Source organism: Coloeus monedula (assembly GCF_965178545.1).
Source record: "Coloeus monedula genome assembly, chromosome: 11".
Lineage (NCBI taxonomy): Eukaryota > Metazoa > Chordata > Aves > Passeriformes > Corvidae > Coloeus > Coloeus monedula.
This window is the reverse complement of record NC_138791.1, coordinates 17,674,733-17,688,326: the sequence shown is the minus strand read 5'-3', so window position 1 is coordinate 17,688,326 and position 13,594 is coordinate 17,674,733. Positions and strand designations below refer to the sequence as shown.

The 13,594-nt window shown below is 46.7% G+C and overlaps 1 protein-coding gene across 1 annotated transcript; it reads left to right on the top strand.

Moving 5' to 3' along the window:
- Nucleotides 1-4,092: 4,092 nt before the first annotated feature.
- Nucleotides 4,093-11,219, top strand: PROK2 (prokineticin 2; the record flags this gene model as incomplete). Its single annotated transcript, XM_082288560.1, has 3 exons — nucleotides 4,093-4,200; nucleotides 7,779-7,904; nucleotides 10,798-11,219. 3 exons carry the CDS (start codon nucleotides 4,093-4,095, stop codon nucleotides 10,921-10,923), a joined length of 360 nt encoding a protein of 119 aa, XP_082144686.1. The 3' UTR covers nucleotides 10,924-11,219.
- Between the last annotated feature and the right edge of the window lie 2,375 nt (nucleotides 11,220-13,594).

Sequence of the window (13,594 nt, the reverse complement as noted above, 5' to 3'; positions counted from 1 at the left end):
CACATTACGCAAACCACTGTTCATGTGATCCAGCATCACACCGGGGGTGCCCAGACTTGCTAAGCCACTCACACCTCGGATCCCAGTTGGCTTTTACAGTCTCAGTGAGAGCTGCAGGTATGAAGCCTCCATTTCTCTGCCAGGCTGCTGCTGGTAACCTGAGAAGGCACTGGCCAGCTCCAGCCACATCAGAGAGGGAGGCAGGAAACTTAGAAGTCTTTTACAAAAATATTTGCAACTCAAAAAACATAAATAGTGGTTGCATAAATGCTGGAGACCCAAATTAATGTCAGCAGAAATGGTCTCTTCTGCCTCATGTACAGTCCCTAAGAGAGAGAGAGCAAATGATTGAGAAGGGTCTTGGGCTGTCTGTCTGTGAAGCCTCCACTTCACCGAACATTAATTATTGACCTAAAGCAGAAATGTTGAGTGAAAGAAGGACTGCATCCCAGTTCAGGGTACAGCTTAGAAATTTATTCTTGAATTACTTGTGTGTTCGGGTTATTTCAGGCACTACAGGCAACTGATTTGAGGTCTTTCATACCTTGGGAGAACATCACACCTAGACTATACATTTTTATATATATCTTACATAAATAAATACATTCTTCCTCCATGAGTCAGCAAACTTTCCCCATTTTGCTGAATCAAGACCATTGTTGGATATACAGTGTGAAAGATTAAACAAATTAGATACTGTCGTTATTCAGAGAGTTTTTAGGGCAAAAAGATAATTCTCCTTTCTCACATTACATGCTTCTTCTCATTTCTTTTATGAGAAAATTATCTTTTTAGATAGAGGATGTATTCACATTCTCAGTCTTCAAAATTCTGTAAACTCTGTAGTGCTTTATCACTTGAATAGGCCAAATAATTATTTTAATGCCTACTCATAGATAGTGTTCAGTAGAATTGAGGCTTTAAGAAGAACCAGAGAGACCCACCAACTGCACTGAAAGCTAAAAACAGGTATTTCACTCCAGATTCTTAAAGCAGCTCGGGGCTTTTGTATAATTATTGTCATACAGTGTCAAGTCTAAAATATTGTGATTAATTCAGGGTGATGTTTCCTAATTCTGATATTAGAATTTTTATGGTGGAAGATGTTTACTGGATTTGTGAAGGCGATCTGAAAATGGGACTTTTGGAGTTCCCTCTTGGGAAAAAGCCAAACCCTTCCCAAGAACAGCCAGAGCTGGAGCTCCACTGCAGCTTTGCCCACAGGTGGCTACACTGGATCCTTCTGCTGGGTGCTCCCATATGGAAGGAAAAAAGTTCTTCTGGGGTAGATTCCTTTACACCAGGGCAGTATCAGGGGCGTCAGTGGACAAGTATTTGTGTGGAGGATTGGGGACGGTACACTGTGCTTATTGTGATAAAGCAAAAGAGGCTGGAGAGTTGTTTCTGCCCTGTGCTGACCCCAGGTGCCCTGCAGGGTGCTCTTGGTTCTGTACCAGCAAAGACTGAAAGGATACATTCTGAAATGTCACATGTTTCAGAATGAATTTGTTCAGTAAAAACCCAACTACGCAAAAAGCCTTTTAAACGAAGAAAAGTAATATGAAGCTACTCTTCAAAGTGGATTGACGAAATAAAAGAACTTCTGAAACTGTGGTGCATTCACGAGATGGGCAATGTGAAGATTTACATTTAAGACATGTTGTGGATTTTTACTGCTTTTGCAGTAAAACAATTGTAATGACACTGAAATTCAGAAAGTCCTCTCCTCTACTTTCACCTTTTCTTTAAGAACAGGAATGATATAATCGGAATTGATTAATATTTCATTACAATTTTGTAATCACCCAAAGGCCATATAGAAGTGCAAGGTCTCTTCTGATAGCAAACCAGTTTTAGCACAAGTTGGTAGTAAGACTATAGACATTAGGGTGGCTTCTATTAAGTCTATAGCATCCCCATTGTAATGTATAATGCTGCCCTTCCAGGCTCAGGACTGACAACCTTTCATAAATGATACTTTTTATGTCAATGGTTTTTACAAGAAATGACTGAGTCGACACAAACCTGCACAAAATTCTTCTCTTCCCCCTTATTATTTCTCCTCAATTTTACAGGGTTTTTAGAGAATCAGGAGGTTTAGAACTGAAAGTGATGATTTGTTTTTAAAAGTTCTGGGCACCTGGAGATTGTGAAAATAATCATTCCTGGCTTCCATTTATTTTAAATTTCTAGGATACAAATAAAATTTAAAACAAGCTAATCCCTTCGCCTGATTTAAACTGCCGATGATTCAGGCAGCGACATGAGTTTACAACAGCTAAGGATACATCCCAGTTATTTTTAATCCTCTCATGTCAAAATTGGCTTATCCCAATTTGCTTTTAAAGCATCCTCGGAGTAAGGCTCTATTTACTCAGCCCATATTTGTCTTGGGAGCACTTGTACGAAATAACCGTAAGCACCCAAAAAGGCCACATTTGTAATGAAAACACCTCCAGACAGACTGACCCCCCCGAGGGGAGGCCACGAAGGAATCGATTCGACAGCTGCTGACCGGGACTGAACCGAGCAGGAGCGCGTGAGACACTCGGTGTGTTACTGCTCCCCTGCAGCTGCGCTCAGACTCGCCTCAGTCAATGAGGGAGACTGGCTGAGGCCTCAGGGAAATGTGGGCTCTGCAAAGGCTCAGCCTTCCCAGTTGGAGCAAAAATATAAATTGAAAAATCTGGGGGGGAAAGGGACCTACATGTGAGAGCGGGACACGCTGGAGGAGGGGAGCAGCACAAAGGGCCCAGAGAGATGGAAGTGGGAACAGAGAGGCAGGAAAAGGGACAAAAAGGGAGTTAGGAGGGAGAAGAAAGGGAAAGAGAAGCATAAAGAGCTGGAAAAGTAAGGAAAATAGAGAAGGAAAACAGTGAGAGAAGCAGGGAAGGAAACACTGCGTATGTTTTAGTGATTGAACTGGGCTCTGATGCTCTTCACAGGGAACAGAGGTGCCCAAAGGTACCACCATTAGTGGTTACATCTTGGTTTGTGCTAAATTTCAGTGGTGTGCATGTAGAAACAGGAGCTCATTGAGACCATGAGGCCATTAGTGCTGGAAGGAGCCAGCGGTGTACTGGCTCTGAAATGGGGCTCCCTGCTCCCGGTGCTCCTTCTTCTCACCATCTTCCCATGGATCTTTGGTGGGAGCCGGCCCTGCTGAAGAAGAGAGCTGTTTTCCTCTTGTGCCCCTGGGTGCCGTGGGAGCCGGGAGGGCTCAGGCCGGGGCAGGAACTGCCTGTGGCAAGGAGGGGAGAACCACAGGAGAACATGAATTCAAAGGAGTTCTGGGCTTCCAGCAGGAACAGGGATTGGTCCAATTCTTACTGGGACTGTGGGGCATGTTTGCTTTGATGTTGCTCTGCCCCAGACAAAATGAGGCGCAGCCTCTGTGTCCCCCCACAGCCATGTCCATAGCTCTGCCATCTGTCAGCAGAGGTTGGATTGGGAGCTGCAGGTGGTGTCTGTTCCAGGGGCAACATCAGACCTGGGTCTGCTGCAGGCCAGGGAGCTTGAGACACACGAGCAGAGGGGACATGGGCACCAGTACAAGCTGGCTCCAGTGGCTGCGGGCTACCACTGCCCCACTGTGGGATGTGCTCTGACCTGCTCTGGATTACCTCCTCCTTCAGCAGGTTCTCCTGTGGATCTGCTGTGTGCTGTCCTCGACTTGCTGCGGATTGTCCCCATCATGCTGTTGGATGTCCTCGAGACCTGCTGTGGGGTGTTCCTTCCCCCCCAGCCCTGCTATGAGATGACCCCACGCCGGCCCCGGGACGTTCCCCCAGACGTGCTGTGGGATGTTTCCCGCTAAGCCCAGGCCGCCCAGACCCGACGCAGGACGTCCCCATCACGCTGTGGGATGTTCCTTCAGCCAGCCCCGGGCTGCCCCCATCCCTGCGCGCCGCCCCCGCCCCTCGGCCCGCAGCCGCGCACCTGGGCGCGGTGTGTGCGCACGGCGCCCGCGGCCGCGACGCTGCCGGGCGGGGGTGACTCAGCCCCGGCTTTATAACGCCGGGGCGGCCGCCGAGCCCGGCTCCGCTGCGCCGCACCGCGCCCGCGGGGAGCGCCGGGCCGCGGCACCGCACCATGCGGAGCCTGCGCGGAGCCCCGCCGGCGCTGCCCCTGCCCCTGCCGCTGCTGGTGCTGCTGCTGCTGCTGCTGCTGGCCGCGGGGCACGGCGCCGTCATCACCGGGGTGAGCGCCGCCGCTCGGCACCGACGGCACCGACGGGAGCCGGCACCGGGCGGGCTGGGGCTGGCCGGGGCTGCGGGGGCGGGAGCCGGGGTTTGTTCGCGGGGAGTGATAGCGGGACTGGGGAGAGCCTCCCGGGATAAGACATGCCAGGAGAGAGGGGAGTGCTCTGCCGTGCGGGATGCCCGGGGCTGGTCTCTCTCTGGGTGAGCGCTGCCGAGACTGGGGGTCTGTCCGCAATCGGTGATGCCAGGACGGAGCGGTCTCGAGTGCGGTGACGGATGGCCGGAGCTGGGATAAGTGATAACGAGGACGTGGGAGGGAAAGCTGTGCCAGGTGATGAGAGATGACAGGGCTTGGGGGTCCGTCTGGGATAACTGATATCGGGACGTGGCATCTCTCCAGGGGTGAGGGATGCTCGGGGCTGCGGGTCTCTCCTGATTAAGTGGTATCGGAGCCTGGGGGTCTCTCTGCGGAGAGTGTTGTCAGGATGTGTCAGTGTCTGCGGTGAGCAATGCCAGGGTCTCTGAGGTGCGGGGATGCCGCAACGTGGGGTCTGTTCCTTTGGGGTGAGGGACGTCTGGACTCGGAGAGGTTGTCTCCAGGCTGGTCCGGGAGTGTGCAGAGATTCCTGCTGCTTTTCCAGGGCTGGAGCTGTCTGCTGTCTCCTCTCTCCCCCGTGCAGCCCCAGCTGCCCCCAAACCTGCTCTGGGATGGTCTGGCTCAGGGCACTGCGCTGCCCACTGTGCACCCCAAGTTCCTCCAGCCCCTCTGTGTATAGGGCAGGATTACAACCCTCATAAAATGCTGCTTTCCTTCTTCTTTCTTTGGCTATGACTGTGCTGCTTTCCCCCCTCAATAGCCACCCCTTGCAAATAAGTCTCTGTTGTCATTGTTTTTAAACTCAAGATTCACTCTGGTTGTGAAAATACTTTTTTCCTAAAGACGTTATTCAACCCAAAGCATTGCATCACTCTAAAGTAAAATCATTTTTTAAAGTGTTTGCTTTGGATTAATAACCCAGTGCTTGCATTCCTTTGAGAGCTTACATGTCTTTTGTAACCATCAGAAGTTGCACTCACAGCAGCAGATTTCTCTGTGGCTGTCCAGGCTCCCTGTCCAGATCCCTAAAGTCCATGAAACAGCTCATGGGCATTTCTCTGGAAGTCAGATCAGTTCCCAGGACTGATTATTTTTTTTTAGAGCAGAGAACGTGAAGGAAATTTTAGTATTTGAGGATTTCAAGTTTCTTTTAAGTAGAAACATTCCTAGCAATGGAGGAGAAGTTTATCTGTTATTAGAGTTGTGGCTACACCTTTAAAGCATAATTAATCCATTAAATAAAGTAGTTGTGAGGCACTGAATAATAGATCAAGGACAAAGCAGATTCAAAAAGTAAAAATAGATTAGAACTAGAAATGTTACTTTATTAACTATTGCAGAGCGTTTCTGCTTAAATCACTTTGATGCATTTTTGGCTTTTGATGAATGGACAAATCTCAGATGAGAGCTGACGTAGGTGTTCCCCAACCTCTGAGCCTGCAAGATGTTTTTCCTTTGCAATTTAAGGACTTCTTAAAAACTTTCCTCACTTCAGTGGTGGTCCCTGTGCTGACACCAGTTGCCTTTGCAGCTGGCATTTCACCTGGGACATATTCTTGGGCTGATTTTCCAGAAACCGTGTTTAAATGAGGTGCTCATGTGGCGTTCGGAGATTAGGAGTAGCAGCAGGAATCACACATTGCAGATGAGCAGGCAGGAGCGCTTGGGTTGAATATTTTCAATACTTGTCACCCATTTTTTGAAAGGGAGCCTTAAAAGTTCTGCCAGAGGTAAATATGTGTGTGTGAGTTTTAGAAAGAAATTGTTCAGCCTGAACATAGAGACCCTTGCTTGGTAGAACATACTCGGGCGTGTTTTTCAACTGAGTGGCACTTCACCCCAGGACCAGTCCCACAGAGATGGATGGGGTTTGAGATATATAACTGAGGAAAAAAAGGGAGTCAGGAGCTGACAGGTGAGAAACAGCAGAGCCTGTGACTCCAGCTGAGCAGTGGGCACTGGTGTGCTGGGGGCAGCCAAAATCACTGGACCTGCATTTTTATTTGTGAGCAGGGCAAAATAAGATCATTAGAGTGCTTTTTTTTTAGAGAGAGGTCAGAAAGTGAACGTTATCTGCCTGGCAGGCAGGAGTCGCGGTTTTATGGCCATATTAGTCTTAGAAGCAAATGCTCTGTGTTTGGGCTTACCTGCAGCACAGAGCTCTGTGTTTAGGAGTTGTTTGATTCACACACACGATTTAATAGTGATCCTAATGCACCAGCTTCTTCCTAAATTACTGGCTGATCTTTAAACATGTATTTGGATCTGGCTTCTGCTGGTCAGTGGAGTATTTACCCAGTGAGTATAGTCTAGTTATTTATCATGTAAATCCCAAGGTGAGATCAGTGAGTTTTTCCCTCAAGAGCATGTTTACTCTGATATACGTCTTCCCCAGAGCTGTTATCATAATTTACGTACTCTTTATGAGTTTCCCATTTACGTAGTGCTGACCAGTGCCTTCGGTCTCTCACTGCTGCTGTCAGACACCAAGAGCAGTGAGTTAATCAAGCTTACATTTGGGGTGTAAGCAGAACCTTTAACTGATGGCATTCCTCACTGGAGAAAGGAGACTGGGTTTTGCATTAAATCCATATAAGCTTTTGGTTAAAAATTAACTGAAAGATGTGCAGTAACTTGTTTTCAAACCCTAATGTGTCAATTGCTCTTCATGGTTTGTGGGTTTTAAAACATACCCACTAGTTTGCATTTTGGTTTTTGCTTATCTAAGCTGTATTGGGTAAGTGGCTAAAATATTTTTTGCCTCCCTTGAAGGGGAATGCTACCACAGCAGCAATTTTTTGGATGTGGACACTTACGCAAAGCTTTTATTAAGACCTCTTCTAGCTACATGTAATTCTAGATAATAACCACAGAATCCAGATTTAAACTCTTATTTTAGCTACTTCCACTTGGACTTCTCTAACCAAACTATCGTGCAGTTTTGCAAAGGCACTCACAACCATGATATTGTCACGTGAAATTAGAAGGAATAGTTACTTAAAAGTCATTAAATTAATGGATGATTTCCTATCTTAGCTCCTCCATAAGACTGGTTAGGTGACTCTTTTTGGGACTCCTTTTGGTGACAAGTTTAGTGCGGTTGCTCCTTGCTCCTGCCTGAGCTCACTCAGGCACCAATCTGGGAGCTGGGAAAGCAAGTGGCACGTGCCATGGTCTATCAGTGCTCAGAAGTTGGGACTATAAATCACTGACAGTCCTGGGTTTGGCCCCGAGCAGCTCTGTGTGTGGTCCTGGCTTTAAACAACCCGCTCTCAACTCCGAAATGTGCCAGCAGCCTCCACGTTCCAATCCATGGGAGACACAAGTATTGCAAATCAGCCTTAAATCTTATTATCCAGCCTTAATGAGCCATGATAACTTATGGGGTGCCAGAGGCAGCTTCTGAGCACCTGATCTGTCCTATTTCTGGACTACATTTATTATTCATTTAATTTGCTTAATGCTGTGTTGAACTCCAGGCCTGCGACCGAGACCAGCAGTGCGGAGGCGGGATGTGCTGTGCCATCAGCCTCTGGATCCGCAGCCTGAGGATGTGCACCCCGATGGGAAACCTGGGAGACGAGTGCCATCCCTTGAGTCACAGAGTGAGTATGTCACCGGGGGGGCTGTGGGGCTGGAGCAGGAATGTCCTGAGCTGTACGTCACATGGCATAAAAACTACAACGTGGTGGAAAGGCAGGGAAACTCCCATTCCTTACAATATCCAGACACTTGTATCTGTATGGGAACAGTGATGAAGGCACCTACGTAAGGAAGCACATTACTGTCAGAATTATGTTGAAGAGAATCAGAGGATGAAAGCACTTGAAAGCACTACACGCTTCCCAGATTGTTTTCTTATTAGTTTGTTGTAGCTGCTTTGTTTCGTTACGTGATCCAAAACAGCATTAGCAGTTCCCCAGCCCAGCCTTGCCAATCCTTGCTGGGGTGCTCAGGAACACAGCAAGTGCCACCGACCCCAGTGCCAGTGGACAAGATCCTGTCACAAGCATAAAAACATCACCAGCTAGTGCTGGGACACTTGGTGCACTGAGAAGGTGTTGACACACACTTGGAGTTAACTCCCCACAGGCTCTCTTTGTTTCTATTCTACCTATTAATTTCAAATATCCATGTATGTATACATAAATACACACACACATATCTAACACCAGTTACATACTAGTACATTTTTAGGTGATACACAGTATTATTAATACAATTATTTTAACAAGTACATTTCTTTAAGGCTATATAATTATGTATTTTATATGCAGTCTGAAAAAAGCTGCTTATTTAAAACACAAAAGACTGAATGGGATGGTACCAGGGAGCTTGAGAACCTGGTGGTCTTCAGAGCCATCCTCAGGGAAGAGCACAGCCCAAGAGTCATCGCAAGTGAAAGATACAAGGCAATAAATTCAGATCATAAACGTGCAGCTAGTTAGCTGCCTCTCTCACTGTTTCTTCCAAGGCCTGGCTTCTCAGCTCAGTATCTACAGTTTATTCTCTCAGTTTTAGGAAGCTTAAGGCTCTATTTTATTGCAGTTAAATTTTTAAAACTTCTGCTGTGATATTGGGGACCAAATTGACATTTTTACTATGTAATGTAGCAGGTTTTTCTTGTAAGGGCTTTTTCCATTACCACGAATTAGGATAAGAGAAATTGTCTTCTAGAGGGTTTTATGAACTTATTGTTATTGGGCAATAATTTAAACTGTCTGATATATTTCAAGCTGATTGCTTGCATAATTACAATCAGAGAAGATGCCTGTCCACCCCAAACTTAGTCACTGATGTTTATAAGCTTTATGAGGTTAATTTTAGATTTTTGATTTCTCACCCCACTGCTCTTCCTGGGAAACACAAAGCAAATTGATTTACTGTAGAACGTGGAATGAGGTTATTTTAAGGATGGAGGGTTTGCTCAATGGTTCCTCTCAAGTAAACACTTGTGTAGGGAGCAGCTGGGTGCCCTGATCACCAAAACCTTTCATTTACCTGCAGGACAGGTCAAAAGCAGGCACCACAAATGGCCATGGCACCACAGGGACCTCCAGAGGAGCCTGGAAATTCCTGGAGAAGATGGTTGGCACTTGGGGTTCTGCTTTCTAGCTTGTTCTCGACAACTAGATGGTGATGGACTGATGCCGTTAGCAGGTCCAGCTGGAATTTCGAGGCAGGGTCTGAGGCAGGGCCAGGCAGGGTTTGCAGGCAGGGCCAGGCAGGTAAGCTTTGGCAGTGTGAGAGTCCTGCTGAAAGGAACATTTCCTTGCAGCAAGTGGAATGTTTTGAATAAATCACCTGAGCTGTTGGAAGGCTGAGAGCTCAGGGTTTGGGGTTTGCTGCAGTGCTGTGTGTGGGCACCCAAAGGAGCGATTCCCACACGGAGTCCCCAGCACCTGTGGTTGGTGCCTCTCTGCTCACACCGGAGCAGAGGGGCTGTGGTGGGTGGCATGGGGAACCCCACTGCATCCCTTGCACTGGGGCTGCTCTTCAGACAGTGCTGGGCAGGAGGCTGGTGCTGGCCCAGGGCACTGCAGGTGATGTGAGCCCTCTGCCCACCCCCTGCACCCAGCAGGCTGTCACTGGAGTCAGGCTGGTGCTTGGCACCATGCACGGGGAACTGTGCAGGACTTCCTCAAAGACAAAATTTGTACACTGACACAAGAAAATCTTGAAATATTAAAATTTTAGGCTCCAACCACACAGAAATCTGGAAGTGAGGTAATTAGGGCTGGCTGCCTGGCTGGTAGCAGTGGCTTTGTACCTCTGTGCCTCCTTTGCTGCATCCAGGGAATCCTCAGTGTGTGCTGCCAGCTGGCAGCACCAGAGCTCCCAGACATTTCCCACTGGGCTGTCTTGCTTGGCTCCTGTAAGAAACAGAGCTTGTGACCAAGTTGTTGAAGAGTGTCAGTGCATGTGCACGTCATGGCACAATTAAATTTGTTTAATGTACTCCATATGTACTCCCTGCAGCACAATGTGGCTGGAGGAGGGTGGGATGAAATAAGAAACCTGTGGTGAAAAGGATCCTGCTCAAAGGGAGGTCAGGCAAGGTGACCTCCAGAAGTCCCTTCCAGCCTGATTACCACAGGATCCCAAGGTTCCCAGGTCCTGCTCTGTGCCATGTGACAAGGCACGACTCAGGATATGCAGAAAGCCCTGCACAGTGGCTGTTAACGTGGTGTTAAAGGCCAGTGCAGTTTCACAACAAACTCCTTTATGAAACAGGAGTAAATGGAGAACATGTGTCACAGATGCAGATTTACACAGCAACAGGACTGTTAACATCCTGCTCTTAACCGTGGCTTGACCAGGGTGTACAACAGGGTTGGCTTTGCCATCTGCTCTGTGCTGCAGCTCGTGGGGATCTCTGGCTGTGGAGAGATGGAATTAGACAGCATTCCCCATAGCCCCACTATTCCTCCCATCCCATCCCCCCAGCCACCAGTGCTGTGGTTCTCCCTGTCACTGACGTCCTTGCTTTGTCCCCAGGTCCCCTTCTCCGGGCGGCGGATGCACCACACCTGCCCGTGCCTCCCGGGCCTGGCCTGCGTGAGGACTTCTCCCAGCAGGTTCAAATGTTTACCGGACTTCAGAAAAGAAGACATCTTTTTTTAGCAGGAGCTGTTCTGCACCAGAAAGAGCCACTCGGTATTTTCGTTCTCTCGTTATTGTGACAAAAAAGGGCCAGCCAGGGGAAGCCCTTCACCACATTTTCCTGCCTCACCAACATCAGCTGGAGATGAGACACTGCTGTTGTGGCCAAGGTTTTCAGGAGGGACTCGCAGTGGAGGATGCTTTCATTTTGGGGTAGCAAAATGACATCTGCTAGAGCAAAACTCTTTCTGAGGGCAGGGGCTTGACCATTCCTGAATCATTTTGTAGTCTTCATGGGCCAGTTTAACCCCAGAATGAAAAAATCCAAGTTTATTGCCAGTTTTGGAAAAATCTGGCCACATTTTTACACTTTGGAATACCTGAATTGAACTGAGAGTTGGATAACTGCGTAGTGTGAAGAACATGACAATTGCCAAAAGAACTGTATTTACATTGCATTTCATATCTTTATTAATATAATTTTATTTGTAAGTTAGGCGCACATCTAGGGTAAAGGTTTAACCAATAAATGTAGTTTTGACACTTTTAAAAAGTGGCAGGTGGAACCAAAGCATTTCAATATTCAAGAGCATTAAAAGATTTTGTTATTTTAGTATTCTAAGATGAGAAGTTGTTGTTACTTGAATTGGTGTAAAACTACCTGATCATCTCAAACTATGTATTAAGATGTAGTTTATATTAAAGAAAATGAGGCTTATTGTAATGGGCTGCCTGACTTCTTGTATATGTATCAAATTTGCTGTGTAAAAATTCTGTATCAGAATAATGGCAGTATATGATTTGACTTATTTTAATATTATAACATTATTTTGTCACTGTGGTTTTTCGTTTTTATTCAGTGTAATCTGTTATCCCACACTTGATTTCACCCAAGCTAGCAGAGCTCCTTGTGGATAGCTTAGCAAAAGATTATGTGCCTCTGGCTGCTTCTTGGGAAATTTGGAGTTTACAAGGCATGAACTCCTCAATCAAGCTGCAGTCTCAGAATTTGGAGGAATCTTGGTGTAAATAATATGAGAGGTTTTTCTTGGCTCATGCCTCAAAGGATCAACTTTAGCCCAGCAAACATAAGATTTGTGGGTTTTCTATGAAATACTGTGTGACTTCATATTTACTTGCCAGTCCCCAGAGCTGGAATTCCAATAGTTTGTGTGAGATTCACACGTTTCTTGCTCTCAGACATGCAAACATATGCTGGAACTGGAAAAGTGAAGGCATTCATCTTTCAACAATCAGTGCTTTGCTACTGGTGGAGATGGGTAGGTTGGAGAACTGAGCAGGCTGTATCAAGGCCAGACCTGTGTTACTTAGAGGAGAAACATCCCTGTGAGTTACCAGGTACCTTCTACTGGGCTCCACAACCTTCCTCGGGAGACAGAAAAGAATAACTGGATCAGTTATTGCCAGATCCTCATGGATCCTGTACATATTAGGAAAATAAAAGTCTTGAGAGAGATTGCATCCTCCTGGCTCAAGACAGCCCATCCCCAGGGTACCCTCTCCAATGCCTCTGTATTTTGTCTCCCCCTTTACAGTGGGGATACAGCAGCTGTGCAAGTGGCAGCAGAAGAGAAAACTACTGACGTGCCACTAAAAGGTAATATTACATGTGGTTTGCATTAATGTGATCAGGTACAAAGTGCCTGTATTAGATCTGAAGTCTCAGACGGGCTCAACACTAGCCCAAAGGGCTTGTGAAAGGCCAAATCATTCCCATGCACTGCAGAAATTCCCATAACCTGGATTAAAAACCAAACACCAAGGCTGATCCTACCACTGTCACTAAATAGGGGGGCTCCCCAAACACCCTGTGCACCCACAAAGTCTGGGCTTGCAGAGGAGGAACACAATGGGTGTCTGGGGGTTACTTTTCTGTCCATGTCTGTCCCTACAAAACAAGCTCAAAATCATGGACTTCAATTTACACAAAATCAAGAAGAAAAATAGGAGCAGTCCAAACGTGCATGTGTCCCATCTTCTGCTCCATTTTTTTTAATCAGAGCACAAAAAATGAACCATAGCAGGAAACAGTAGCCCTGCTCCTCATCTCCTGCTGGCATAATTCACCAGTGACTCCACTGAAGGCAGTAATCCTGGTTTATATCATTGTCAATGAGTGGACAATTATATCTAAGGACTTACTCAGACCTGCCAAACTGAAATCCTAGGAGAGTTTATCAGACAAGAGCAGAGCAACTTTGTAATTGTAATTTGTGCCGATTAACTTGTGGGATTAAGCATTTATCTGGGTAATGAGAACAGCCCCAATTACATGAGTTCAAAGTTCACACCATCTATAGCAAGTGGAAGTTCTCATGTCCTGCAGACACTCCTGGACAGGGTATTTGGATGGTGCAGCTTTGAGAGAAGCATTATCCCATACTTGTCCTTGAGAGGCTTCTCCACACCTTCCCTAATGATGTAGGGGAGATAAAGGCAAAACCTCACTGTCCTACATCCCCACTATATTCACTTGGCAACAATTATTACGACTCCCCTTTTAGTAATTTAATTTCCATTAATTGACACTCACAATGGAGGTTAGTTGATTTGAGAGAATCATTCTGGAAGGAAGATTAAGCTTTTTGCATCCCCGTTATTTCCTAAACTCTGCCCTAATCAATTATCTTTTCTCCCATCCTAGGGGAGATTTCCTCTCCCAAGCACATCT